General features: G+C 37.3%; 1 protein-coding gene across 9 annotated transcripts; it reads right to left on the bottom strand.

Moving 5' to 3' along the window:
• Positions 1–1,439: 1,439 nt before the first annotated feature.
• On the bottom strand, positions 1,440–27,675 carry CPSF6 (cleavage and polyadenylation specific factor 6). 9 transcript variants are annotated; one of them, XM_086749056.1, is made up of 12 exons: positions 27,555–27,675; positions 18,831–19,040; positions 16,829–16,932; positions 15,927–16,072; positions 15,044–15,217; positions 14,086–14,157; positions 13,398–13,902; positions 12,082–12,174; positions 10,959–11,074; positions 10,477–10,630; positions 9,464–9,658; positions 1,440–9,322 (listed from the first exon to the last, which is right to left on the bottom strand). In XM_086749056.1, the coding sequence occupies exons 1-11, from the start codon at positions 27,612–27,614 to the stop codon at positions 9,469–9,471; spliced, it is 1,824 nt and encodes a 607-aa protein (XP_086605182.1). In that variant the 5' UTR covers positions 27,615–27,675; the 3' UTR covers positions 1,440–9,322; positions 9,464–9,468. The 9 variants fall into 9 exon arrangements, with proteins under 9 accessions (XP_086605182.1, XP_086605174.1, XP_086605199.1 ...); XM_086749048.1 differs by having other exon boundaries at positions 1,440–1,857; XM_086749073.1 differs by having other exon boundaries at positions 1,440–1,857; positions 9,464–9,655.
• Positions 27,676–27,820: the final 145 nt, after the last annotated feature.

The raw sequence follows: 27,820 nt of genomic DNA, 5'->3' as shown, positions 1-27,820 counted from the left end.
AAAAGGGAGAGTCTGAAGCTGTAACCAAGTTCAACAGCATCAACCTGGCTGCAGAAAACCTGGCTGAGTGGTAGGTGACAAAAATATTACAGCTTTTCAGACTTATGCAAAACTTTTGCAGTTGCACAGACTACTGGTCCCAACTCCGTAAAGCATAAAAATCACTCATGTATGCAAATAAGGTACTTAAAGCATATGTTTACATTCCTTGAAATCTATGGAATGTAAGCACATGCTTTAAATGCTCTGGAAAACCAAATGGATTTGAGTGCTTTCCTGAATAGCGTAACGTTTTAGGTTGGCTGTAAAATCTTCAAAATTGGTTAAAAAAAAAAAAAAATAAAATCAAGAGTTGTCTAAGAGTTGCCTCGTAAAGCCATCTGAGGTCTTGAAACTTAACTTAAAACATTAAGTGCAGCTATTTGCATAAGTGAAAACTCCAAGAATAAATCTGTTACATAACGATTTATAACAGACTAAAAGTGAGCCTTTGTGCAAGGCTGCCAGAAACTAAGCATCTGCAACTGATATGAACTTCCTATTCACTTGCGTTTCACAGGGAAAGAAATTTAAAACAAATTTTGACAATTTGAAGTCAACTTTCACTGTGAGCTCCAATAATTTGTTTTTAGGTAAATTTACAAAACCTCATCTGACAGATTTAATTAGTGCCACTTTTTGCTAAGACATTTAAATATTGCCCATCACTGAATAAGGACACACAAGTGTACCTTCTCTATGTGTGTGTGAATAAACCCCAAAGCATTAAGAAAATATCAAACCCATAAAGTCTGAAAAATGGGAACATCCGGTTTCTTCTGGCACATTTCTAATATACAACTATGTACATACTGCTACGGCCTTGAGGGGGAACACACACAAGCACTATTACCATAAAACTGTAAACAACTGCAGGGTTTTGTTTTTGTTTTGGTTTTTTTTTTGTTTTTTTTTTTAAGCTAACCTTTCCACTCCTTATTATGGAGAGTTTAAGTTCATATGAACAGTTTAAGTTTACATTAACTGTAATGTCAAACAAGATCAAGGCTGTATGAGAGATAAAATATTAAGTCTGCTAAAATCACAGACCTGGGACCACCTCTCAAAACAACAGACCACAAAGAGCTGCAGTTTTTACAGTTTTATATGTCAATTAGCAAATTCACAAGCCACCTAGGTAAACACTGCTAGAAAGCAAAATAGCATTAAAGGTTTTATGTAACCACCTGTTTTCATATAAAAATCGAATGCGTGAGAGCAACATTAGTATGTTCAACTCACTGAATGCAAGATTAGGTTGAGGCATATGCAAGAACTATTGCGATGTTTTTAAGGACAGCATCAATGTTTTCATTGTAACATTATCTTTAAATATTGCTGAACACAAGACTTTCCCTGAGGTGTAAACATCAAATAACTTGAACAGCTTTACACATCAGCCCCATTAAACAGTTTATTACAACACTACATCTATTGTAATCAAAGTGGTGCTGTGTACAGACATTATCATATGAACAGTTTAACATGAACAAACTACTATAAAAACAAGCATTTACTTGACTTTTTCCAACTGCTTGCACATTATAATTGCCAAATGTATATAACCAGTAATAAAGTTGCAAAAGCTATAAGGTTTAAATCACACAGGTTTCCCTCAAATAAAACAGTTAAGCAACATAAAAAAGTAAAAGAGCTACTGGTTACCATGTATGCAGATTTGCTTTATTCAGATCTATTCCTGTTCATTTTATCCATGAATCCTTACAGGCTCAGTTCAATCACATGAAGCAAACTGCTGGACAAGCATCTTTCCTTGAAGAATGTATCTTGTCTTGCACGCTGTTCCTCTTCCTTCAGCTGTAATGTGTCAAAATTTGTGATGTAGATTTTGCTAGTCCCCATAATACACAGAAAATTGTTGGCTTATCTATACATACACAAGTCGTGCATCTACTTCACCATAATGTAAACCAACACAAAATACCCAGAAGCAGTAGCTACTTGTTTGTGCATGAAATTGTTTTCTAATACAACAGTTAAAAATAAAATTAATGTTGTTGTACAACAAAGTTGAAAGAATATAAATTTCAGTTGAAGTATCGAATGATAAAGGAAGAAATAGCTACTGTTCCCGTGACTGATGGAGACATTTATAGAGAGCATTTCCTAAAGTATGCATTCTGCAAGAGTAAACGAACAAGCACGTACGGTAATTTTGCCATAACTAGATTTTTACATTTTTACCTGCTCACTTACAGAAGTTTTAAACTGGTTTGACATTTAAGTAATGCACTTATTGTATAATGAAGTGGATGGCTCACAGCTCAGTAACATTTAAATGTGCACAGAATCTGATACCAGTACTTCAAAATTTTCAAACTAATGGCAAGCAGGATGGGCTTCACACATCTAAGAACACACACACTTGCAGTTTAATCACAAGAACCCACTTTTCAAATAATACAATATAGATCTGCAGGTTTCCTCACCTACTTGCCCTAGAAAAAACCCAAGCCCTACTTCCTACTCTGATCTATTTTGGCAAATTGAGGAACCACACCATTCAGTGTTAATTTCACAAAATACTTGGGATGGTATAATTCCATACACTGGATTTCAGTTGAATTCCATTACAAAACAATTAGCTATCTCCATTTCATTAATAATTCACAGTTTCAACATTCAATAATTTCAAAATAGTTTAAATCAAATTGTTCAAAAAACCCAACACATTAAACTGTTCATTTGAAAAACAAGACATTTAGAGGAGCAATTTCATGAACGTGCACCAGTACACAGCTGTCAAATATTCTTCTACCAGTATAATAATTTCAAAGTGGCTGGGAAAACAAAGGACTCAATTTTTGCATGAACAATTGACACATTTCTTCTTCCTTTCCTCGAAGCAACTGTTAATAATAACTTTTAAAAACTGTATAACCAAGTAGGCTCTATACACATAAACTAATCCAAATCCAAAGCAGTGACTGGAATTTCTTTTCATATTCACAGACTTTGCTCCCAAGTCATGAATGTATCAACCAGCAACTACTTTTGAGGAAGTTCCTTCCTCCGAGATCAAAATTTCCAGAGGTGTCAAGTACTTTTAATGCTAATTAGTGGCAAAGTGACAAAGTGCTGCCTCCACAAAAAGGTGTGTTCAGAGTTGTGAGCTAAGTTAGGACAAACATACAGGGGAGAATCTCAGTTTTCTGGTGGAGAAATTAAGTTACACGACAGCTGTGAGAGTGCATGTCAGAATTTGCTGCTCTCATCATACAATTGCTGCAGCAAGAATTATGGATCTTTATCACTTCTATGGCGACAGTTAACAGATCCAAAGCACCGTATATATTATTTATAATACTAACATAAGAAAGCTTCAGTTCCTGGGATTTGTAAGCGTACTTATGGAACTACAGGAACTTTAAAGAATGCAGGATAAACTGGATTTAGGATTAATGTTTTTCAATACAGGGCTCTTAAGATAGACAGCACCATGCTGACCTTCGTTTTGAAAAACATGACCAACTAAAATCCAAAAGTGGTATATATTCTGCCACTGTATCTTGGCAAAACCAGAAACCTTTATGGTTCTAAAAGGAAGAAAGAAATTTGTATGGACTATACCTTCACACTCAGCCCTTTTCAGTGTTCTACAAGCAAGTAGAATATTGAAGTAAGAAACAACTTTTTTAAAAACAAAACAAAAAAATTAAATCTCTAGTCAGTACTTCTTGGCAATGCTGTCTTCCATCTACCTCAAGCTGATATAAACTATCTCTATAACTGTGTCCCAAACGTGTTAGGTTTGTACAATTTAACACCATACAGCAATCAGTTTCTCAGCATTTCTACTAATAAAACCTGAATTTCAGATTTATCTGTTAAATAGTTATTCTGTCGTTTAAAAGTTAGGATTTCATGCCAAAACATATCACAAATGAAATCCCAGAACTTAAGTGATCGAACATTTTTGTATTTATGCAAGATGCAACTTGAGCATTGTTTTTCACAAAGACAGATTCTTACCACAAAAACTTGTAATTTCTTATATATATAAGCATCTTGCAGCAGCAACTCTGATTTTTTAATTCCAATTACTCAAATAAACATATAAAAGCTTTAAATAGCTTTTAGAAGTGTGAAAATTCTACAGTAGTTTAATGCTGTATGTGCATATACCCATCAAGTTTAGTTATAGTAGTGTAGTAATTTCTGAGATTTTCAGAGATTGAATTTCAATCTCCTGACACGTTCACATTTCAGTAAAATGCATTATACCCATTTGTCATTATATCCTAATAGCTCCTAAGAATTGCCTCAGGCAGTTCTCCTTTATTTTAGCCATATAAAAATACACAAAGCAAAAATCCCACATAAAGTATCAGCTTGAAAGCCAAGATTTGTTTTACCTTAATCTACATTCCAGAACATCACAAACCTTAAAATAGTGTGATGCCTTAGCTATAATACAGCAAGAAAGAAGGAATTTCAAGCTTGACTCTATATTTGACTTTCTGCATGTGAGCTAAGATACATATGTGATTCTGTTCATCACACATGTACAAACTATTTTACCACCACTACCACCTTCTTCCGTTTGTGTAATTTTTTTCCCCCTATTACTAGTGTACTTACCTGATATTTTTGTTCAAATTTTTGTGCATAATTTAAGACTGACACCAGAACAATTTCCTGATTTTATGAATAATTTTACATGGGAAGAAAAAGAATGCTCCCAAACTAGCTTCATTCATCAGATGTCTTTCTCCTACTATCACAGCCTGTCTATCCACCTATCTCTGATGAACAGAGAGGTAGGGGGGTGTGTGTGTGTGTTCAAAAAAAGCAAGTCTTTAGTTTACAAATTAAGATATGAATTATTGGCAAGTATCTTTCACATCAATACGAGAAGAGACAAAGAGGTAAATTAGGCTGCCACAGGAAAACATAAAAATGAAGATATCTCACTCATTTCTCTTTTTCTTTTTTTTTTTTTTTTTTCTTTTTGTAAAAAGAAAGCTTAGTTCTCAAACCACAATGAGCAAAAGAAAAGAAAAGGAATTTGTTCATTCTTTGGACAACACTGCATCAAACCAACGTTTTCACTTACAAGTAAATTCTTTATGTTTCAAATGCCTTAAGGTTTCCTGGAGAACTTTCACACAGCTCAAATTTGTCAAAACTACTGATTTCACAAACAGAAGAAAAAAGCACAGGATGTAGGAACACAAAAACATAAGTGTGTCTAAAGACACCTCAGAAGACAACAAAGTTACAGCAACATGTTAATGGAAAAAATTAATAAAAGTTATGCATTTGAAAATAAACAACAGCATAAGATTTTCAGTTCATTTTTGGAATCATATTATCATCCTCAAGAAAATAAGAGAAATCACTGAACATTAAGAAACAAACTATGTTTCTGTAAAGCACCAGATTAGCCATAAAATAGACTTTAAGAAGCACATAAAACAGCGGCACTGCTTGCCTCTCTCACTCTATGGTGGATTTCCAATACTGAATTAGATGCACAAAGCATGATTCTTCTAATGAATGCTAGATGCAATAAAGTAGTGCCAGCCCCACACATGTGCTTCCTCAAAAATACACATTTTTAAAAAGGTGGGTAAAGATTAGGTAACTAATGTTCATAATAGCTTAATACTAAAATAATCTGAAATAATCCTAGACAGGTACATTTACCCAGGTCTTGAACAATGCTACCACATGATTCACTTAAAATTCCGTTATTAAGTAGAAGCTTATTATTAAAATATCGTACAAAAATAGGCATTTTCCTATTAATTTACAGGGTTTCTTAAGAGGTTAATTTCATACTTCATTTGATGTTTAAGTGGTTGCTAACATACTGTTACAGGACAGTTCCTACTTATACAAGCAAAAATATAATTAATATTAAACTATCAGTAACATTTCCCCTCCTACTGACACAAAAAAAAAAATATCCAACCATGTTAGTTCTGAGATCACTCCAAAGCAGAAACTATTTCAGAGCAAGCTGATAGCAGTTTTTGAAGAAGCACAAGCCTCGTAAGTACACAGACTTGAAATTATTTTGCTTACAGTGGTTTGAGAGCAGAAGAATCAGAGAAAAAACATGAAATATGGAGTACAAAGTCTACATACATATCAACTGTTACAATCTTAGTGTCTTTTTGTCTTTGTAATTCAGTCCAAATTCAGTTTAAATAGGAAATAACCAATTAACCCAATAACAAAAACATAAAATGAAAAACTTAACATTCATCAGTTATAGAAATTCAGACAGATTAAGATTGGGACAACGTATCAGCTAGAAATACATCATTGATTATCAGTTAAATTAAAAAAAAAATGTAAATTCTGTCTAAAAAGAGAGTCAGGACTTATGCTGATGAAGTTGCATTACTATTCTGTTTGTACACATTACTTTTGCTGTTAATCCTTCTAAATATCATTGTATTGGATTCTTTTGTTTTCTTGACTAATACAGGTTAGACATTCATATTAACTCTATTGTTCTCTTTTACATCTATAGGCTTTCTACAAGCACAGGCAAGATGTTTCTAGGAAACATTCATTTAATAGTAATTTTGTACAATGGATTATCAATGTACATGAAGCCTTCCTTAATTGAAGGCACAAAGTTTTGCAATAATTTAATTTTAAATTATGAAGTGTACAAACAGAAATGTAAATACCTGCTATGGTACATCTAAACTTTTTAATAGTTTTATTATAAACACATTTAGTAAGTTATTCCAATTTAACCCATCTCTGTACGTGTAATACAGTACAAACTGAATTTCACTGTATACAAAAATGTTCACAATGGACCTTCAAAATCCTTCTAAACTAGATGTGTAACACTTTAAAAAAAATGCCAGTACAGTATCACAGTTATGACTATAGGTACACAATAGGAAGTATAGGTGCCATTCACAGGTTGCAGGCACAGAGACAACTTCATGTTATCTAGTAAAACACAGTAATATGGGGAGGAACTCTTTTCAGCACTGCTGATATTTATTAAATAACTGAGATTGGTAAATCCATTTATGAATATTAATCAATGTAAAGAATGAAACAAAAAAGTGTATGGCAACATACATCTTAGTGAAAATGAAACATACAACCCCAGAGATAACTGTATTTCTTTGATATGTGTGTATATGTGTGTATATATATATATAAACAAAACTACAATAAAGCCCTTCATTAAGACAGCAACAAGACAAAATGTTTACAACTTAACTTTAAAAAAATAACAAATGCTTTCATTTACATGCAGAATATAAAATTTGCCCTTTAAATCAAGTACTTAGGACCTATTTTCTTCTTTGCACAAGGCAGTCTTACCTATGCAACCCCTCTGAAAGAAAACAGAAGTCCCAGCACACAACAAAGTTGAAGGAAGTTGCATGTATAAATCCCACCTGAACTGAGACTGAAACCATAGTCTCATTTTTAAAATGTGCTTTGGAAATTATAAAATGCAGCCTAATGCTATTTATATGTTTTCTTGAGGTGACAGGGTAGGGAATCTGTACTTGGTACAGAAACTCTGTATCTACATGCACAACACTAAATATACAAAAGTTAAAACTAGATTATTGAAGTATGCCAAGGGTAAAAAAAAAAAAAAAAAAAAAAAAAAAAAATCTTAAATTCCAGGTTATTATCAATTTTTAGTATAGCTTGTTCATCTCCACCAGAAGGAAAACACTCTGGAAATGCATCCATCACTCAGCTCAATGGTTATCTCCTACTAATAACAACTATTTGCAAGTATCACAAATACTCATTTATCATAAAAGGTAAAAATCCAGTTCAACAAAATAAACATTTACTTTTGTTAAATCTGTATTTTTATGTTCTGATATTTTACAATCAAGAACCATAGTTGCTATTTTTATGCCAATACAGAAATATTTCTACCAATCCATTTTTAATGATACAAAGTGGCATTAACAGACACATATTGCCAACTTTATTTCAGCTGCCATGTTTCACCTTCCTATTTAAGCCTTTGACTCCCCCTCTCCTAGGTCAATTACTGCTCTGTGTGTCCCTGTTAGTATATGAACCTAAGACAACATCCCACTTAATACTCAATACATTACAGCATTTAGTATCAGCACTTGTTCTCTCCCGAAGGAGTCTGACACAAAGGCCTAACTGAAAAACTGACATTTAACTACTACAAAATTTTATTTTAACTTAGGAGTATACTACAATTTTGATTTCTAAAATGTTTTGCTCTATTTAACTTCTGTAAATGAACTTCCATGAATAAACACCACATGCAAATCTGGAAATGAAATCTGAAGGTAAATGTAAGGAATGGAAGTTGAGCAGACAAGCAAGTCTGCAAGCTTCAATTTCAGTGTGTAGATATAGTGGGAAATTCTGCAGAGAAACTAATAAGTAAGAGTTTTTTCTCCAATTGTCAAATATAAGGAACCATGGGTAGCTTTAATTCCCAGTCCTCACAATGGTACATTATATAATGTAATGAACATTTCTATGTATTTTAAAGCTCTCCGCAGTACACTGAAAAAAGTATCATTTAGCATGAGACTCTGTAGCTACCTAGACATTTGATGCATGCAAGATTGCAGATATACGAAATAAAAGAACACATTAGTTTGTGAACAACCTGAAGAGAAACAATCCTTGTGTCATGTATTTGTGTACCAGTTTTCAGAAAATGACTTTACCACCAGAGAGAGGGAAGGGATGAAAAAATCAAGGTGGTGGGGAACAACTGATCATAAATCTTATTGAAGATAACATCTGAATTCAGCTAGAAGTCAGAAGGTACTGGCAGGTCACATTTCATAAAATAAAGAGCAAAGTCTGGCTATGTTTCCTGAATTTGAATAAAACTTATTGGGGAAAAAAAAATAAAATTCAAAACACCACTGTACTTGTGATGTGCAAAGACAGCAACTATATGTACATGTGTTCCCTAAACTGAAACAATCCACACCATTCACATGAATGGCTCAATCCTGCACTCCTTACAGAGGTAGATTCTAAAATACAAAATTAGTATTTTTAAAATACAAATAAGAAATATAATCATAAATGTAATATACTCTTCTAAGATTATAAAAGAGAGCAAACTTATCAGTCTGACTTACTGCTTTTTTAAATAATTGGTTTAATTGCATTTTATAAAAACTGCAAACATTAATACCACCTGAAATTAAAAAGGCAGCATGCAAACTGCATAAGATATTCACACAAATACTCCCTCCCTCCCAAGACCAGTTAGTTACCTGTTGTTACTTACCTACAGTCATGTCAAATGCTGCAAGAAGAAAGTGATTCAGTACATACTGCAAGACCATTTAAATGCAGGTATTAATTGTGTAACTAATCCCAAACCTAGACTAGTTACTTTTAGTAAGTCAGTAACAGTAAAGCTCAAGAACATGAAACAAATGCTCACCTTCTTTAACGATGACGATATTCTCTCTCTCTGTCTCGTTCTCTGTCGCGATCTCTGTCGCGATCGCGATGCCTCTCTCTTTCCCGGCTTCTTTCCCGATAATAGTCATCATGACGATCTCTACTACGTGATTTGTGGCGCCTACTTTTTTCTCGTGACCTACTGTGGTCCCTCTCTCTGGATCGTTCACGTCTTCTAAAAGAAATTACTTCATTAAATTTTTCTTCAAAATACAAGCCACCCACATGCCAATTTTGTATTCTGAGCATGAATTTCATCAAAAAAAGATATGAGAGAAGTATCTGTTCACTGTGATGCAGATCTGCTTTTGTATATAACATGAGAGATAACTACCACCTTTTACGCCAGCTAAGAACTCAGTTACAGATAGTAACATGCATCCACTTTCTAATCTACCAAGGAAAAGTAAGAAAGTACATCAGAACAGAGGGCGAGATTGCTGAAATCAGCTGGGGGAATGCACCATACCTAAAATGATCACAACATGGCGGCTAATCTGCATACTGAAAGTATGTGCCAAAACCAGCTGTCTTTGTGTTTTTAATATTCCAGGCCAACTACACTACTGCTACAATATCCAAATGAATTAGAGGCTCAGTGTCTGTCATAACTCTGAAAGGGAGTTATTTAAGTTCTCAAATAAATCTCAATCTCTAATTTGTACCAGGTAGAAGAGTCCATGAATTTCAAATCTACCTACTCTCAATTTTTAGATTGTATGACAAAAGACAACAACCCCAACTCTCTCAGCCTGTCCTCAAAGGAGGTGCTCCAGCCCTCTGATCATCTTCACGGCCCTCCTCTGGACTTGCTCCAACAGGTCCATGTCCTTCTTATGTTGGGAAAACCCTATTCGGTTCTTTCATACATTTCTTGTGCAACTCAGCAAACTGCTAAGCTTCTTAACATGACTTAGTTTCTTCTCTATGAACTAGTCCTGCGCTACACCTTCCCTTTTATAAGTAAGAGCAGATGGAAGAGGAAAGTTTTACCTGGATCCAGAACCATAAGACTTGGACTCAATTCCATGAAGGCAGTCCTGAAGAGAGCTAATAAGTACTTTACAGCGATCATCTGCTGATACTTTGGACTGTTTAATTAAGGAAATTGCAGTTACCAAGGTCTCTATCGCACTTCCATAGTCCCCTGGAAATTATACAAGATCATGATCAGAAAATTATGCAAATTAAAACAAGGCTTTTAGTCTGCAATAATATTACCATTTTGAGTATCTTCTCTTCAACAGCCATCTAGATCATTTACTGTGGAATCAAATATTAAAATACTGTCCAGATCAGTATTGGAAGACTTTCTCAGAAACTAATTGGAGCACAGTACAAAATCAGTCATAGCTTGTACCTAAATTCTGTGTATTAGGAAAATGTGGCTTGAGGGCTGCAAGTTTCCTACAGAAAAACTACAAACTCTTTTCAGTTGGGTAGAATAGCAAACACATTAATTGAGTTTTACTAACCAGCACTGGCATCTGATACAGCTCTTGAAATGGCACTGCTTGATATCGCCCTATTTCTATTCATGATTTCTTCAAATTCTGCTTCACTTAGAGGTGTCCTTGCAGCATCCATTTCTCTGCAAGCAATAAAACTAGTATTTAAAAGGTTAAGAAAAACTTAAGAAGGTATCATTGCAGTTTTAACAATCCAAGTTTGCAACTTTAAGCAAAGTGACAAACAGAAAAGAAAGCAGGTTTGGGTTTGGTTTTGTTAAGGACCATAATACGGTATAAAATCCTGAAAGCTAAAAAAAAAAAATAATTAAAAAAAGATAAAAAGAAAAAAGGTAAAAACCAATTAAGACAATGCTGTATAAACAGACTCATTCTTGTTCATCCCATCTATCCTGAAGATTCAGCAGCACTTAATATTGTGCTTTACATATATCTATAATTTTCATAAAATCCTTGAAGGTAAGCAAGTAGATATTATCCCAATTGACTGGATGTGGAAATACACGTATATAGGCAATGCGATTTTGAGCAAAATTAGAGATCATTTTTATAACAGTACTGGAATTAGAACTATATGATCCTGTTTCCCAGATCTTAACTAAGACCAGAATGCTGTAACTTATGAAAAGTAAATATAGTCTATCATCTTTAAAACACTCAATTTTCTGAATGATACTTCAACATTTTACAGCTAATTTTGGTTTGGTTTTTTTTTTTTATTTCTGGTCAAGTTCAAGGTGATCCAATTTGATCTCCAAACTGGTCACAATACGGAGCAAGCAATAAAGCAGAATCCTTGTACTCATTACACTTTTTAACTTTAATTAGTAGCTACCTATAAAGGGTTTCCAAAATAACAGAAGTTAACCTATACAAAAATTTTCCCAAAAGTTTTGCAGTGTCCTATTAGCCAGTCTCTGTATCATATAGAAAATTTGGAGAAATGTGTTAAGAGACAAACGTTGAGACTGTTAAACTGGCCCACTGCTTGATATTTCTAGAACAGTGTTAGTTCTTCTGGTAGAAAGAAAATGCAGAATAATAAGCAATGCTATCCTCTTAATTGCAAGAAGTGGAACAAGATCCTATAGCCAGTTTAGCATAAGAGGAAATGTCTAAAAATTCATACCTCCCTGAGTTTTGAGTATTATTTTTCGTGTGCCTCCCATAGAATGGAATATGTAATTTTTCTCTTATGGACATGTTATTTCCAGTGAAACGCCTATGATATATAATTAATGACAATTTAAATAGTTATGGATTATAGTTTTAACATTATTAATGAAAATACTGGACAGTAAGTTATACTGTCCTATCCCCACTCCTTCCCTCCCCAGACATTCTATAAACTGCAGACAATCTCGATTTTGTCTATCAAAAAACAACCAACATCTTATTGTTTTCTTATATTTTAGGCAATTAAGCCAAATGCTTAAAATTCTGTAGTTTCTGTATGAATATAGTACGTACAGATGCGTGGGGTTTTTAAAACTTTGTGATAAAAGAATCAAAGCAAAGTGTCTTTGCAGAAAATATTTTAAGCAAGACAAGTGTGTCTCATGCTAGCAGTAAAATCACAACTGAAAAATCCAAATGTAACTATGTAAAAAGTGTCTTTCTTACAATTTGTCCCAAAATTTTCCATGACAAATACAAATATGGTGAAAATCAAGAAACAGTAGCAAGACATAGATGCTTGAAAGCACAAAGACGAAAAAGATGTTTCAAACAAGATGTGAAAAACTTGTCAAGTCAGAGAGACTCAAGAACTTTGTCCCAGATAGGATTAACCATAGGAAAAGCCAATGCTACAAACACAGCAAGATTGCACCCAAATGAGCAGAAGCATCCTGAGAGGAACAGAAGATAAAAGTCTTGCAGCAAATTCACGCCTGGCTTTTGAGACAAATACAAACTTTGAATTAAATCCTGAAGAAAAAAAAGGGACAAGCAGAGCTGCTGGAAGATGAAAATGGTATGAGCTTGGTATGGCATTGTACTCAACATATGTACATATTCAAAAAGGAGAACTCCAGAGCTTTCTAAAAGTCAGCTTGCAAGGCATGATGATAAAGGTACAAGTCAGAATTTCAGGTTAAGACAGAAGCACAACCAGAAGCTGCTGCATAAGTGATAAATAAGTTTACATGTAGAACACATGGAATGATGACACTGCCAAATATAAAGAGTGAAGACAAACAATTCAGAGCTGAAAAGGGAAACTGAGATTACGGGTGTTGCATTTCAGGATTTTTACTGCTACAAACATGTTTCTGAGAGATATTTCACTGAGAGAAGCAAAAGGGGGCAAATTAGAAGATTGCTGCGATTTCTTATAGTCCTATTCTTCATTATTTCTAACATTTGTATTAAAAGGGAAAATCAACTGCTTCCTACAAGAGGAGTAAAATCTGCTACCAAACGCATTACAAGAAAAGCACTCACCTTCCAGGTGGCCCATAGTCACCTCTGTCATATGGTGGAGGTCGGCCATATGGATCTGTTGGAGGTGGGCCACGGCTGTCTGAAGTAGGTATGCCACTATTGGCAGGTGGGGGGAAGAAAGCTGGATTCACATGTGGTGCAGGTGGTGGAGCACCTGGAGGTGGCCCAGGGAGATGTGGAGGAGGAGCAAGAGTCAGGGGTGGCCCAAGAGGGCCAGGTGGACGAGGGGGAAATGGACCCGGAGGTGGAGGTGGACCCTGCTGAGGTGGTGGTGGACCTGGTGGTGGCCCATAGCCTGGAACTGGTGGTGGAGGGCCTGGAGGAAGTGGCCCAAGTGGAGGCTGACCAAAAGGCTGTCCTGGAAACAGAACTGGTGGTGGTGGACGGTCACCACGATTAGGAGGTCCAGCTAATGGAGGTGGGAGGACCTGACCAGGAGGTGGAGGGCCTGGTGGTCCTGGTGGGCCAGGAGGACCTAAAGGTGGACGTGGGGGAGTTTGTCCAGCTAAAATTAAAAAAACAAAAAAACAAAACAAAAAAAAAAAACAAAACGTTAATACATATAAAGAAATAAAAGATTTGGCAAAATAATTAAAATTCTTGCTTTTTTTTTTTTTTTTTTTAAGTTCTTAAAAACAACGACAAACCCCCGCCCCCCCAAACACTCACTGAACAATTTGCAACTTACACAAGACATGCATGGTCCCACTTTGGGTCCAGTAGCTTAGGAATTTTTTAACAGTTGCTTGACTATCAATATCTAAAGAGAACAACATTAACTTGAAAACCGACAACTCATCCCCCCGAGTCACTTAATCACCTGCTATTGTTACCAACACCCCCAAAAGTTTACAAAAACTAGAAAACATTGCACCCTATTTATACCTGCAGCTAGTCTTTCACATGGGGCATAAGATACAATATATATTAAAAATATGGGAAAAGCTATATTGAAGAAGGTAAGGTAAATGCAGTATCCAAATCTACTTTCAGGTTCTCGTTAGTGGTTTTTCAATTTGACCATGTCCCTTTGACTGTTAGTAGACAATCTACTACTGAATGACATTAAAAATACTTAAGCTGAAATAAGAATTTCACTGCAGTGCAAGCTTGATGGTTTAACAAAGATTTCTCCCACATCAGGTACCTGACTAAACATTAACACCTCATCCTCTTCAAATTATTGTATTCTAAGTGCCAACTAAATGACCTGTCAGTGAGCATGAATCAAAGCAGAATTTCTGATGATATGCAAATTTCTAGCTTGTAATGCAGTAAGGAAAAGAGTTACTTCATGCTCTACAACACAGGCATTCTCACCCCAGAGAGTGAATCAGAAAATCTGAACTACGCTGCACAACTAGCATGATCTATCTTAATTTTTTAATACTTTAAAAGTATGTACATTGACACATTATTAACAATGCTTCTAAAAACTCTTATTATACTGCTATCAAATTTAGGAAGTACAACTCCCTGTCTGAACATCAACAAAGAAATATTGTTGAATCTCACAGTCCAGCTGTGAACACTGATTACAGTCGATTACTGAATTGCCTTGATCTTTATCATTCCCCAAACAAGTATGCTGCATTAATAAAAGAAAACACAAATGACAGTGAAAGTCCACATACGAACTATTTTACCTGGGAAAGGTGGTGGTGGCCCTCCTGGCCCTGCGGGTCCAGGGAATCTGTCTCCACCTGGAATGGCCCCTGGAAAACGGCCTCGCCCTCTATTACTAGGTGGAAATGCTGCTCGTGAGCTTCCTCCTGGGGGACCAGCTTTACCTTCTCCAGACATCTGGCCAGACTGTGTGGCTGCAATGGAAAAGCAAAAGTGTAATTAAATCAAAACAGGTTAAAGCTTTTCAACACTTTTATCTAAAGTTTTATGCAGTTCTAAAGCATGACCTTGACCTTATGAGCACCAACTTGTTCCTTGGTCCTCAAAGCATTTGGGAAGGAAAAGAGCTTTGCTAAAATACAGCAGTGTTCCAGTACACCCCATACTAATGGAATAACATCTGGGGAGACTGTCAGTCCTTCCTTAATGTAGCTCATGGCCACAAATCATTAAAAATGTGAACCGTAAGACACAGTGCCGGACGAAAGCACAACACAGAATCTCTCTTCCCCATTCTGTCATAAGCAAAGCCTATCCAGATAGAGAATTTAGTCCAGTGTCTAGATATTAAATTTTTAAAGCTCTTGTGCTTTTTTTTAAAGTTACATCCACAAAAAATTGAGAAAGCTACTCCAAAATAAGAGTTTCAGAAAGCTGCAACGATCTTTCAGTAAGTGCTATCTCTTGGCAAAACAGCAGCTCTTCAGTGTATTAAGTGATTTATTTTTTAAAATTTTTACTCAAGAGGATAATCTTTAAACAAAAATGCAACCTCATTCACCTTGACTGTAAGTATATCTATTTTAAACTGTGTAGAAATGACCAGGTGCTGAGAGAAGAACTGCCATATTGCTTTTTGAATAAAATTCTGTTTTCCCAAGACAGCAGATAAGAAAGGCTTACTTTTCCTCGACTGCATTTCAAACTGACTCAGAAATTGCTTATTACACGGAGTCACAACAGGATTCTGCCCATGCAATTCTCTTTTAGGCAACAAATCCATCAACTTCTTGGAGGATGCTTCCGATCCCACACCCACAAGGGCAAACCTGAAAGGAAGAAAAATAAAAAGTTACACCACAGTTCTTCCATTTCCTGGATATCCTGATGCCTCATGAAAAAGGTTGCACGCAGCAAGGAAAATAATACTTGAAAACGAGATACAGAAACTGTCTCACAGGTCTTAGTCCAGTTTTCAGAACAGATAACTCATTCTAGGACATATAAGAGGAACTAAAAGTGCAAGTACAAGATGCATACAAATATATCACAACAAAGGCAGCTTTTTGGTAGAGTATCAATACACTATATATGAATTCATATGACCAAGTTATTATTGAGCATTCACTGTGTTCTCCTTACTACTAAGGAGAGAGAAAGGCACATTCATGCCAGGAAGATTAGGTTGCCAGTGAAAAATGAGCTCAAGCACTCACTTTCAACAGTTAATGGAAAAATAAAGATGAAAAAAAAACAACTTAATAATGGAGGTCGGGAGAACAGTATGTACACTATGAGGAACAACAAGTATCACCACCACACTAACTGAAATCTAGCAAGTCTTAATGAAGATGGCCATCATGATTTAACTTACAACATGAGACACAATACTGTCATAAAAATTTATGCCTGAAATTTAAGTCATTAGTATGAAATTATATACTGTCAGACATCACTGTCAGACATCAATAAACAAAGACTATCCGTTCACATACTGACAGTAACGAAAATTGAGAACTCTCTCCCCATTTCCACCCTCCCAAACTTCCACCCATTTACAGAAAAAACAGATGACAAATTCTTACCCCTTAGATTGGCCATTAGCACGATTTTCAAAAAACTTTATCTCCAAAATATCATTTACTCCCAGTGAATGAACTGCTTCAGTTAAGTCTTCATCTGTTGTCCACTGAAAAACAGTAGTAATATTCAACTATGGAAGCTTATCTAAAACACCAGGAAAAGGGTAACTAAGTTTTCTATGGATTTTTTTGCATGTGTGAAATTGGTCAAGAGGAGTATTTTACTCAGGCTGTCAACATTTTCTGAATTTTGAGAGTAGTCATTTATATTTAACAGTTCTTAGAAAATTAATTTTAAAAATACACACACTTCCCTATATGCTACATTGCATCAAACCCACCACAGGGTATACCAGCTACAGTATACCAGAAAAAAAATTGTATTTGAGTAACTTTTGTCCTCTGAGAGTACAAGGCTTAAACCGAGCTATTTCAAGAACTGTTACTTTTTCCACACCAAGTCTATTTTTCCTCCCAGTAGTTCTATTATTTTCACACAAAAGTAAATTTCAGACACCATATTAACCAGATGCTCTTTTTGAGAGCTTTTACTAGTGAGTTTAGTGAACTATGTATTATTTGCAAAAAAATAGCAGGATTTACAGACAAAAGAAGAAAAACTAGTACAGAAATAACTGCTTCCGCTTAACCAAACCTACTTCTGTAACTTCCTATTAATTACATTTAACAATTTCACTCATATCCAAAGATACACAAATACACTAGTGCTTACAGTTTTCTTCCTACTTTTATAACTCCATTACTTCTTTAAATTTCATATGGGAAGTACAAAGCAGGCTTTCAAGATTCTGAACAACTTATCTGATCTCCCTCAAGTCAAAGCTTCTTTTAAAAATTCAACAAGTTACTTTGCTGAGAGCTAAATGCAAAGAAAACAATCACAATAGCAACGCTGAAGTAGATAAATGCACTTTCTGTGGATAACTTCATTTGTGAAGCCAAATAATGAGTAACAGGTACAAACTGCTGAACACTGGTCTATCTGCTTTAGAAACTGTGACATTTGACTCGGATAAGCTCAGTTAATTCATGTGCATTTTACCGATTCCATTTGTATATTTTAGAATGGTACAACTGTTAAGTCAATGGCTCCTTTATACTTACTTATAAGCTCCTGAAATTAGGATACTGTAATAACTAATGAAAAAACATCTAACTACCCATAAAGCATTCTTTTTCAAGTTTAGCACTAGTAAGAAATTAATCAGAAGGGAAAAAAACCCCTCGAATGAGAATTTTGCATGTGTGGACCTGGAATAATTGGATTTCAGGTAAATGGATAAAAAAATCCAGTTAACTCAGCTACTGATAAGCTCTTGTACTTTGTTTGCTTAACTACAATTGATTTTAATTTGCTTTACTACTAACAAAAGTAATTGTCTTAAGGGCAAGTGCAGTTCAGTTAATTATCCCAAACCTGTTACTCCTAGGACCACAGAAATAAGCCCCAAGGCAAATACCTGAAAACAGTTTTGTTGTAAGAGTCATTGCTCTGCAAAAAGGGAAGTAGAAAAAGGCCCTGGAAAATTATTAAAAGTAATTTCAAGAAAATCCCAGAGCACCTTCCAGCTCCTTTTTAAACTAAGAACTTCAGGAGTTTAGTAAAAAATGGGTTCATTCAGCAGCCTCAACGCATCTGCAGGGATAAAGTATTTCATAGTTTAAGCTTGTTCTCCTCTTTCATTCAGTCCTCTGAAAACCTTGAGAAGACAACAGCACAAATATCGCTACATAACACTTAAAACATGAGATGAAACTTTAAAGTTTATATTTACTGAAGATTTCCTCGATTTTTCGGACATCAAGACAGCTCCAGACAGGCTCACTAAATTTCAGAGGCGGGGAACAACAACAAAAGAAAGTCTGCTTTTCTGTACTCTTAATATTTAATATAAAACAATTCTAAAGCCAAAAATATTTACAAAACATTATGCTCCTAGTTTTAAAATTCCTGGCTACACCTAAACAGTAATAAGATACTTACCCAAGTAAGATTTCCAATGTACAAGGCAATTCTTTTTCCAGTATACGTGTAGACAACATTTGGTGCAGCTCCTTTACCAACATCATCCCCAACGGATGGTGGGAGAGAATCCATGTAATCACGATCTTCTGGGGCATCTCCATTATTTGCAGATGGAGAAATTACATCATCATATAAATCAATCTGATCATGTCCACCATATTCAGCTTCCTAAAATACAAAAGACACTTCGATTATATTTAACATTAAATACTCTTAAAACTTACTTGAAACTAAACACTGTGATAACTGCCATGTTCCACAGACACAGTAAGTCTAATCCAACACCTACACAACATCTCTGCTGAAAAGCTAAGCCCCAGTTTCATCCAGAGTAAAGTATGTAAGATTCTTATAACTTCTAAATTGACTAGGGAGGGGTGCGGGGGGCTGGAGGGCAGGAGGAAATCAACAAAAAAATACTTCCAGTCACTCTTTTGCATTGGAATACATTTGCCCTTGTAATATAAACAGAAATCCAAAAACCCACAAGCTCTTCTCCCAGAAATACAGACATCAGCAAGCACAAGCAACGTGCAAAATGAGAGGCTAAGATCCACTCTCAAGCAAATATTTTTTTTTTCATCAAACATTTGGTAGAGTGAACAGATCAAGCTTCTAGAGGAGCCCTACTGACAAACACAACATTCTACCTTTCAGATTTTTACAGTGTTCCTAACTTGATTTTTATCTCCTGATTCAGAGGGGCCAGAATTCTATTTTGTTCCATTAAATTTAATAAACCCAAGGGTTTGTGTTTATTAAACTACAGAGGTAGGGCTACAGTGGTACTGCTATAGAGCACCACAGCTGCCTCTAGAACATTTTGGTTCAGAAAAGCATTATGGAGTTCTAAAGGAAATCACTCCCTTCTCTCTCGGGTTGGTAAAGGTAACAGCACAGTTCTGGCCAAGTGAACTAGATTCCCTTCAGAGAGAACAGAAATGAGACTTTCTTTCCGGAAGCTCTGCTTCACGTGCTCAACAACTGCATCCTACTTGTTAAACAGGAACAGAAGGGTCAAGATGAATCAGTGGTCCTTCAGATAGCTTTGACTAGTAAGCATGGTAGGAATATTTAGTCCAAAAGGCCACACTAAATTTAGCCTGAAGTAGACCATAGTCTACCTCATACAGTATTAGGTAGACCAATGGGCCTGAGCACCAGCTGCCTCAATCTACTGATGTGTTATTATCAAGCCATATTACTTTATAATAAAAAGACAGCTGTACTGTCATCATCGAGGACAGGCAATTAATGGAAAGGTAAAACATGTTGACTGTAAATTATAATAATCTCCTTCACAAAAACATGCAAAAAATTTTTTTCAAAAATAGCGTAACCTTAATCAGGGCGATCACTTAATTCCAAACATGAATTAAGCCGAGTATTGTGCATTTGCATTAACTGTTTTTAAAACAAAGACTTATTTTGGTACCTGCCATTTTTCATCTTATACACTTGTCACTCATCATATTCAACGGTGATCAGCTCCACAATGGGATTCTGCTATTCTTTTTTAATATCCTAGCAATCACTTACGATTGAACAGCCCAATCTGTGTGAGAAAGAGGCATCACCTAAATGTCTACTGACAGGAGGGCATAACTTCTCAGTGAACAACAGTGGTCTGACAAAGCTCAGGAGAGCCTAGCAGTGTTTAATGTTAATCTTCAGCTATATTGACTTTCACAGGTTGCTTTGCCATACACAGAAGTTGGACTTCAAAAGCCTGCAGAGGGTTTCCAGACTCTTCCACCCTGATCTAAAACAGAAACTGCCTCACCAGGTTTTGATATCTGAGGTATTTCAGCATCCACTATCTTGTGAATTTGTATCTAGAAATCCACATGAGCATCCCAGATGGAACAATTCAAGGTATGGCGACTAGAGAGAACCACGTTGGATTCCAGAGAAAACCGCCTGCAAAGTTAGCAATCTCAGTTGAAAACCCAACATGAGTTGTATAACACAACTCATCAGATGATCAGCCACCTTGAAAATATGAAAATGTTATTCAACTGCTAATCATATAGATAGAGTATCACTAAAATTAAAAAAGTAATAATTTTAAAAAGAAGACAAAAATCCCACCAAAAAAAAAAAAACCAACAACAACAACAAAAAACAAAACAAAAAAGATAAGCTGAGTTTTGGCATTGTCAATCAAGTAGATTTGATCCTCAGTAAACTGCACTGTCCCAATATAGCCTAAACCTCAACGGAAAATTCATCTCTCTTAAGGTTATTTTATCATCATCAAATTAAGTAAGGGTTTAATATTTTCACCATGTCTGTCCAGTTCTCTGTCTCAGTTTGATTCCTCCTATCATCACAGTTAATAAAAGTAGGTTCAAAGAACTGCCTGGGACAGGCCTAAACATGACATCTTACAGCAAGATTAAGGATGATGTCACAAGGCAATTAAGGAAATCCTCTGCTAAATGTGCAGTAATTCCAGTCATCTATGTATATGCACAATGACTTCAGGGAAGTAGAATTTAGTCTTGGTAGACAGATCCAAACAGGCAGCGACCAATCTTACAGCAGATGTGCACTAACTTATCCCCCTGAGAAGACTCAGGTCAGCACTGCCAAAGTGCCAAAGCAGGCAGCAGTCCACAGCTCTGCTGTACTTTCCTAGTGGCAAGAAACTCCTCTCAAATAGACAAAGTTTCTACCACACCGATTTTCAGGTCATCATCAAACGAGGGAGAGAATTATTAGGGCAGCGCAGTCTGCATGTAATTTTTGGGGGGCCAAAAGTGCCCAATAACATCAGTCTCTCAATTTAAATTAATGAAGACACAACAGAAAACCTGACATTCACCATAATCTCTCCTCACATCGTGCTGGTTTTGCAGCCAGCATGGAATTCACTCAGTTACCAGTCTGTCAACAAGATGTGTGGTTAGATGATTAACAATGACCTGAGTCAGCAACTGCAAGTATAAATGGAAGCGAGGTGTCTTGCTGGCTCTTGCACCAGATCCAACAACCCTTCCTCCTCCGTATGTGTACCATGGAAACTTACCTGAACACACCCTTCTTTCCCAGATGCAGAAGAGTAAGAAAAAGAATACAGGAAGTGTTACTTCTCTAGTCTTAGCTATTTCAACAAACGGTCTGCCCGTACAAGGAACTGTTTTTGACGTCTTCTGACTTCCTTAGTTAAGAGAAGACCATCAAGAATGAAGAAAAATTATTTCTGCTTACTTAGAGTAATTCACAATCTTACCAAAAAATATGCTAAGAAAAAAAGTCAGCATCATTATTCTGGCCCCTTCTACAACCAACTCAAAGAAGCAATACATTTCCAAAGCCCATGTTTTAACTAGACCACAATCTGAAATACTAGATCATTTGCTCTGGAAAATCAAGACTGAAATTCCACATTCTGTGCTATTAAGTGGGACTGAGTGAATAAAAAGGGTACTGAAAAGATACATTCTCAACAGCTAGTCTGACATGAATCTTTATCCGTCCAGTTACTCAGCCCTTCCTCAATATTTTGTATTTTAATTACTGTTTGCAGTGATTTGCAACATTCAAATATCAAAGCCATAAAAAAGTGGATCATCACGGTCACGTCCAGAAGGGACAAATGAAAAGGGTTATTTCTTTTTGGAACTTAGCAGCCATACTCCTCTGAGTTGCAGAGAAGAGCTGGTCACTCTTTTTACAAATGCTGTTTGGAAATAGCCTTTTCAAAAAAAAAAAAAAAAAAAAGTTCTTTGAACTGTAAATACATCTCTCAGACTTGCTTTTTCCACTCAATTTAAGAGTTAAACACTAAATTACACCTCCAAAACCACATTTTGAAAAATCAGTGCTGTAACTAAAATTTAACAAAAAAAAAAATTACTATTGTTTCTGAAAAAAAACCATTCAATTAACTGAAAGCAAATTGTCCAGCTTTTCCTTTATAACTTCTTTCATTCAAGTTACAATATTTGTGGTCATAAACTCTAAACACACATTCACATCCTCACTTCAAAAAAAAAGTTTGCAGATCCTGAAGAATAACAAGCTAAAGAGATAAGCAAAAATCCTTCTGGTCTCAATTAACTGTCTGAACACACAAACTGGAACCTTAACAAAACAGCAGGCCTTTGATGTTTCTAAAATATCAGACTGCCTGTGGCAGAAACATCTATCACGGTGAACAAGTTTGTTAGACCATAAGATTCACATTTACTCTACAGGCTCAAACATTCTCGGCTCTACAACTGGCATATCATTAAAATTTAAGCCAAATCAGAGTCAAGTAGAGTAACTAAAAATTCACAAGTAGTCGAAAGTATAAATTAAATGTAGGTAGCATTGCTGTTTGCAATAGAATAAAGCTAAGAGGTGCCAGATGAGATGGTCTCAAGTTCTTTGTAGCCTGATATTTGCAAATATACAAAGGTTATCTCTTCCCTGGGCCCATTTCAGCAAATCCACAGAACCGATTAAATACACACGCAATACGGTATCGGCATGCATTTTACAACCAATGCAGGTCTGCAAGTTTATGGTTTTCTATTACCAGGACAGCTCTGCTCTTCTGAGTAGAAATTTATTATACCATAATGTGTCCATCCCCTCCCATAATGAGACAATTGTCTTCCTGATATAAAATAACTTGTTTTATGTGGCCACTAAACACTAGCTTTTATTATTTATTGAACAAAGCAACATCTTCCGTTCTGTGTTACAGACAAGAAGTCAAGAGACTAACACATTCCTAAGAACCTGTAGCCACAGAGGTTTCCAGATAATTAGCCTCTTAGCTGCTCACTCCATCTAAATCACTTTTATTATCCAGTTAGAAAACAGAAAATAAAAACCCTTTCATTTCTAATTTGTTAGCATTTAAATATCAAAGTGGAACACTTAGAGGCATGTTTAGACATATCTGCAATGCAACTACGCAAGTATACTCATTAGAGTATAAACAAAGCAAGCACTTTTTCCGCATAAGAGAGCCTTCTGACCAAGCTGTGTACAAAAAAAATTTAAAACACCCATATGTATATATAACAAAAATATATTTTACTGCATAAGATGATAGTAAATAATAACGTACAGTAAAAACAGGGGGGGTTAACTGTCTAATTATGTGCGTGTATGTCTGTGGAAAAAAAAACCAAAACACCTTGGGAAATGGTAAAGCTGATTAGAGCATCACAGAACTTGACAATGCATGGTCACATCTTCATGACTGCAGGAAAGTAATACAGTCTGTTGGCCAAAATCGCAGGCAACCTTGAGCCAGACCCAAGCTGGCCTCATGCATAGGCTCCTCATTACCTCAGTATCATGCACAGATACCCTAGGTTTTTGTGTACAAAACCACACCCTAATATTTGCTAAAGCTGCCTTATTCTTACTGTGGTCTTCTGCCATCAAGAGAATGCCAGCCTGTCATTTGTAGGCAGATAAGGTAGCTCTCCAGTGCAGCACAGATCTCTCTTGAAGAGCAAGACATACAACACGTGTAGGGAAACAGTCAAAGTAAAATATGCCATGTAACACCTAATTCTTACAAGTTAAAAGCAATGTATGCAGGAAGTATTAAATTTATGAGACACTCCTCTCAAAACAAGACTTCAAATAAACATGAAAGACTGTTGGATGGGGAAGCAAGTTTAGAAAAACGTAACAGAAAACAACTCAATCACGTTCTCAAAAAAAAAAACCCCACAAAAAAAAAAAAACAACTGGTGGAAGCCAAATTGAGTAAAGCTGTAAGCCCAAGGACAAAGCAGAATATGATGAACAATAAGTTAATGAAAGGGTAAGAGGCAACACAGACAGACATAGTTTTGACGAGCTCCAGATGGAATCGGAAAGATGCATTTTCACTAAAAAGATCTGACTTCAAGTCAAGTTAGTCAGTTCATTGTGACCAACACTAAATATAACTTAAGACAGTTCTCAGTTGTCAACCATCTTAGCCAGCTTGTAAATCCGTGGCTCTAGGGTCTTTACTTCACCCTTATAACCTGTGGTTCATTTACTCAAGCAGAACATCCATCTCTCCCCACCCCACCTTCTCCTGGAAAAAAAGCATTACAAAATGCCAGAAAAGCCTCACGGACAAGTACCTTGAGGCCCAGAAGGAGAAAAAACAAAGGGAAGCTCATCCAGCCACAAGTCCTACATGACCCATTTGCTACAGACGCAAACAAAAGTTCTGTCCCAGCTTGGGTATAAATACAGTTATACTGTACCCAGAAGAAAGGCAAAGCTACACAGTATATTTTTCATTCCTTGCTACCAGTAAAACTAGTGGAAATGGCTCCTGTAGTCCACGTGAATGATATTGCTAAGTTACATTAACGTAGTGCAACACAATCCAAAAACAGTAGCTTGTTGCTTTACATGTAAAGCAATTTTGCCTTACAAATACAGTGCTCCGTAAAACATCCGCTACATAAACAAATTAATAATGCAAATTACTTTCTCCCTATAGCATTTTCTCAACTTTCGTCTTCAACCATTCACAGATACCCAGAACCATGAACCGTCCTATCTTCTTTCTTAAACTGTCAGCTTCAAACTGGAAACAGCAATTTGTGAATAGAGGCTTCTAGAGGACCCATTACAATGATATCAGAATTAGAGGTAGTAAGTAATACTGCAGACAGTAACAATTAGCTTTCTTTTGCACTTGACTGAAGGAAATGGAAAAATGCAGAGGTCTCAATCTCTCCCAGTAAAACTTTCTATTTTAAAGTAATATAATCCAACGGAGCAGAGCTAGAGACAAAATGAAAGTCACAAAAATGAAACTTGGAAAAGAACAAACAGCAGAATTTTGGAGAAAAAGAAAACAATACAAAATCCAACAATCAAAACAAACCCTAAGCCAAGCTGAGGGAAAAGGGGTACTAGCCTCTTCTCACTTTTTTCCCCTACGTTTTGCAAGGTTCACAAACTAAAGGAGCAGACTGCAGAAATGCAGCCCCAGCAAGAGAGCAATTGGAGTGATTACAGCAAAAAAAGTCAAAAGGGTCTCCTAACTGCTGGAATAAACTAAACCAAATTACACAAGACTGTCACCTGTACCATCATCCTTCCTTCCACCATGGCAATAGGAAATATCAGCATCAACCCCAACCTGAGTACACCAGGACTACGTGAGTGAAACAGAGCATCCCCACCACTTTTGTTCTGGCAGTATCTGTCTGCACTAGACTCACAGAACATAACTATTCTACTTTGAGGGCTTCTGCACACATGAGCCTGAAAAAACACTACCAGATTCAAATTAGTTTTTTTTTTTTTCTGAAAAACTTGGTTTGTTATCAGTGTTTTACCTGGAACTGATTAAAACAAAAATTAAAATAAATTATTGAAGAACATGAAGAGATCTACTTTTATGCCAAATGGTATTTGTGCCAGGGTTCATCCCCAGTTAAATTCATACAATGGGTCTTCAATTGTAAGGGAGAAATCTTCATATGTAGGCAAACTAAGAGCAAATCAGTCCTCTCCATCATCTGCTCTCTAGTATGGGATTCTTTAACAGTATACCTTTACGAGATCACTAATCTTCTGAATTACTTTATCAAGAAATAGCTAAAGAATTAAAAGTTTCCTGAGATAGTTACAAGTTGCTATCCAAATTAACTGTGACTTCCATAACCTATTGCCTACTTCTCAGTTCTTGGTAGGGCAGGCAGGCAAACAACTGAGCATCACTCAGTAAGCCCAGCAAATGTGTGAAAGTGCAGTTGTTCTCATTTATTTATGTTCTAGGGCAAGAACAATGCAATCTGGGGCAACACAACCTGGAGAAGTGCAGGAGTCACAAACAGGACAGAAGGCACACAAAACTGCTATGAACGGTTTCGGTAGGAAAGTAGGCACACGGCTTTTTGGGAAAGATGAGGGATAAAAAAAGAACTAGAAAAGTGGACTAGTTGTAATCCAGGGAAGTTCTGTTTATTTCATCCCCACTTCACAAAAATATCAGCTCCGCCTCTAAAGAGGAGCTGCTTGACTTTTTGCAATGACTAAGAATAACGAATAAAAAAAAAAAAAGGAGTATAGTTTCTTCAGCGCTGCAGAATAAAACTGCACTAGTTCTGCCTCCCCCGCAAAGAGCGGCCGAGGAACTGCTACCGCTCGGCGGCTTTTTTATTCATCTGCGAACAATGGCAGCATTTCCCCTCCGCCGCCGGGAAGGAGCTGCTGCTGCTGCTGCTCTCCCCGCCGCACCCGGGAAGGTCCCGTCCTCGACGGCCTCCTCCGAGCCGGGGCGAGAGGAGGATCTGGAGCCGCTGCTGCGCGGGCACTTGGGAAAGGAAGGCGGGAGAGCAGGAGGGAAAGAGGAAAAGGCGCTGGCTCCCGGCGCACCGCGGCCTCTCCCGCGCCCTGCCCGCCAGCAGCCTCCCCTCAGAGACCGCGGCCGGGCGGCGCGGCGCTCCCCGCCAAGCCGGGCCCCGATAGCCCCCGCGGGCCGGGCCAGGCCTGAGGTGCGGCCGTTCCCCGCCCGGTCTCCGTCTCGCCGAGCGGAAGGGGCAGATCCGCGCACCCGGCGGCGGGAAAATCCGGTGGCGGAGCCGGCCGAACAATGGCGGCGGCGCGGCCCGGCCGCCGCGCTGAGGGCCCTGCAGGCGGCGCGGCGGCGAGAGAAGGGAAAGGAGGGGAGGGGCCGGGCCGGGCCGCGCCGTGCCTGCCGGCCGCTCGTACCTGGTTGAATTCCTCGCCCACATCGGCGTAGATGTCGATGTGGTCCACGCCGTCCGCCATGATCCCGCCCGGCCGCGCCTCGGGCCGCCGCCAGCCGCGCCCGGCTCCGGAGCCGCCGCCGCCGCCGCCGGGAGGGGGGAGGGAGGGAGCGAGGGGGCGGGGCGCCAGTCGTCACTTCCGCGCGCGGAGGGGGGAGCTTCCGGCAGCTGCAGAAGTGGCGGCTGGCCGGGGGAGGGCTGCTCCGCCCCGCCCCGCCCCGCCCCGCC

The sequence above is a fragment of the Chlamydotis macqueenii genome, chromosome 1 (assembly GCF_036417535.1).
Source record: "Chlamydotis macqueenii isolate bChlMac1 chromosome 1, bChlMac1.mat, whole genome shotgun sequence".
Taxonomy (NCBI): Eukaryota; Metazoa; Chordata; class Aves; order Otidiformes; family Otididae; genus Chlamydotis; species Chlamydotis macqueenii.
The sequence above is the reverse complement of the archived record's forward strand: the minus strand, read 5'-3'. Positions and strand labels throughout refer to the sequence as shown.

Excerpts from the sequence above, each read along its gene's own strand:
- CPSF6 (XM_086749056.1), bottom strand. The coding sequence starts at position 27,614 with ATGGCGGACGGCGTGGACCACATCGACATCTACGCCGATGTGGGCGAG. Across the intron at positions 15,218-15,926 it reads TGAAATGCAGTCGAGGAAAA|CCACACAGTCTGGCCAGATG; the intron begins GTAAGCCTTTCT and ends TTTCCATTGCAG. Across the intron at positions 10,631-10,958 it reads TGTATCAGATGCCAGTGCTG|GGGACTATGGAAGTGCGATA; the intron begins GTTAGTAAAACT and ends TATAATTTCCAG.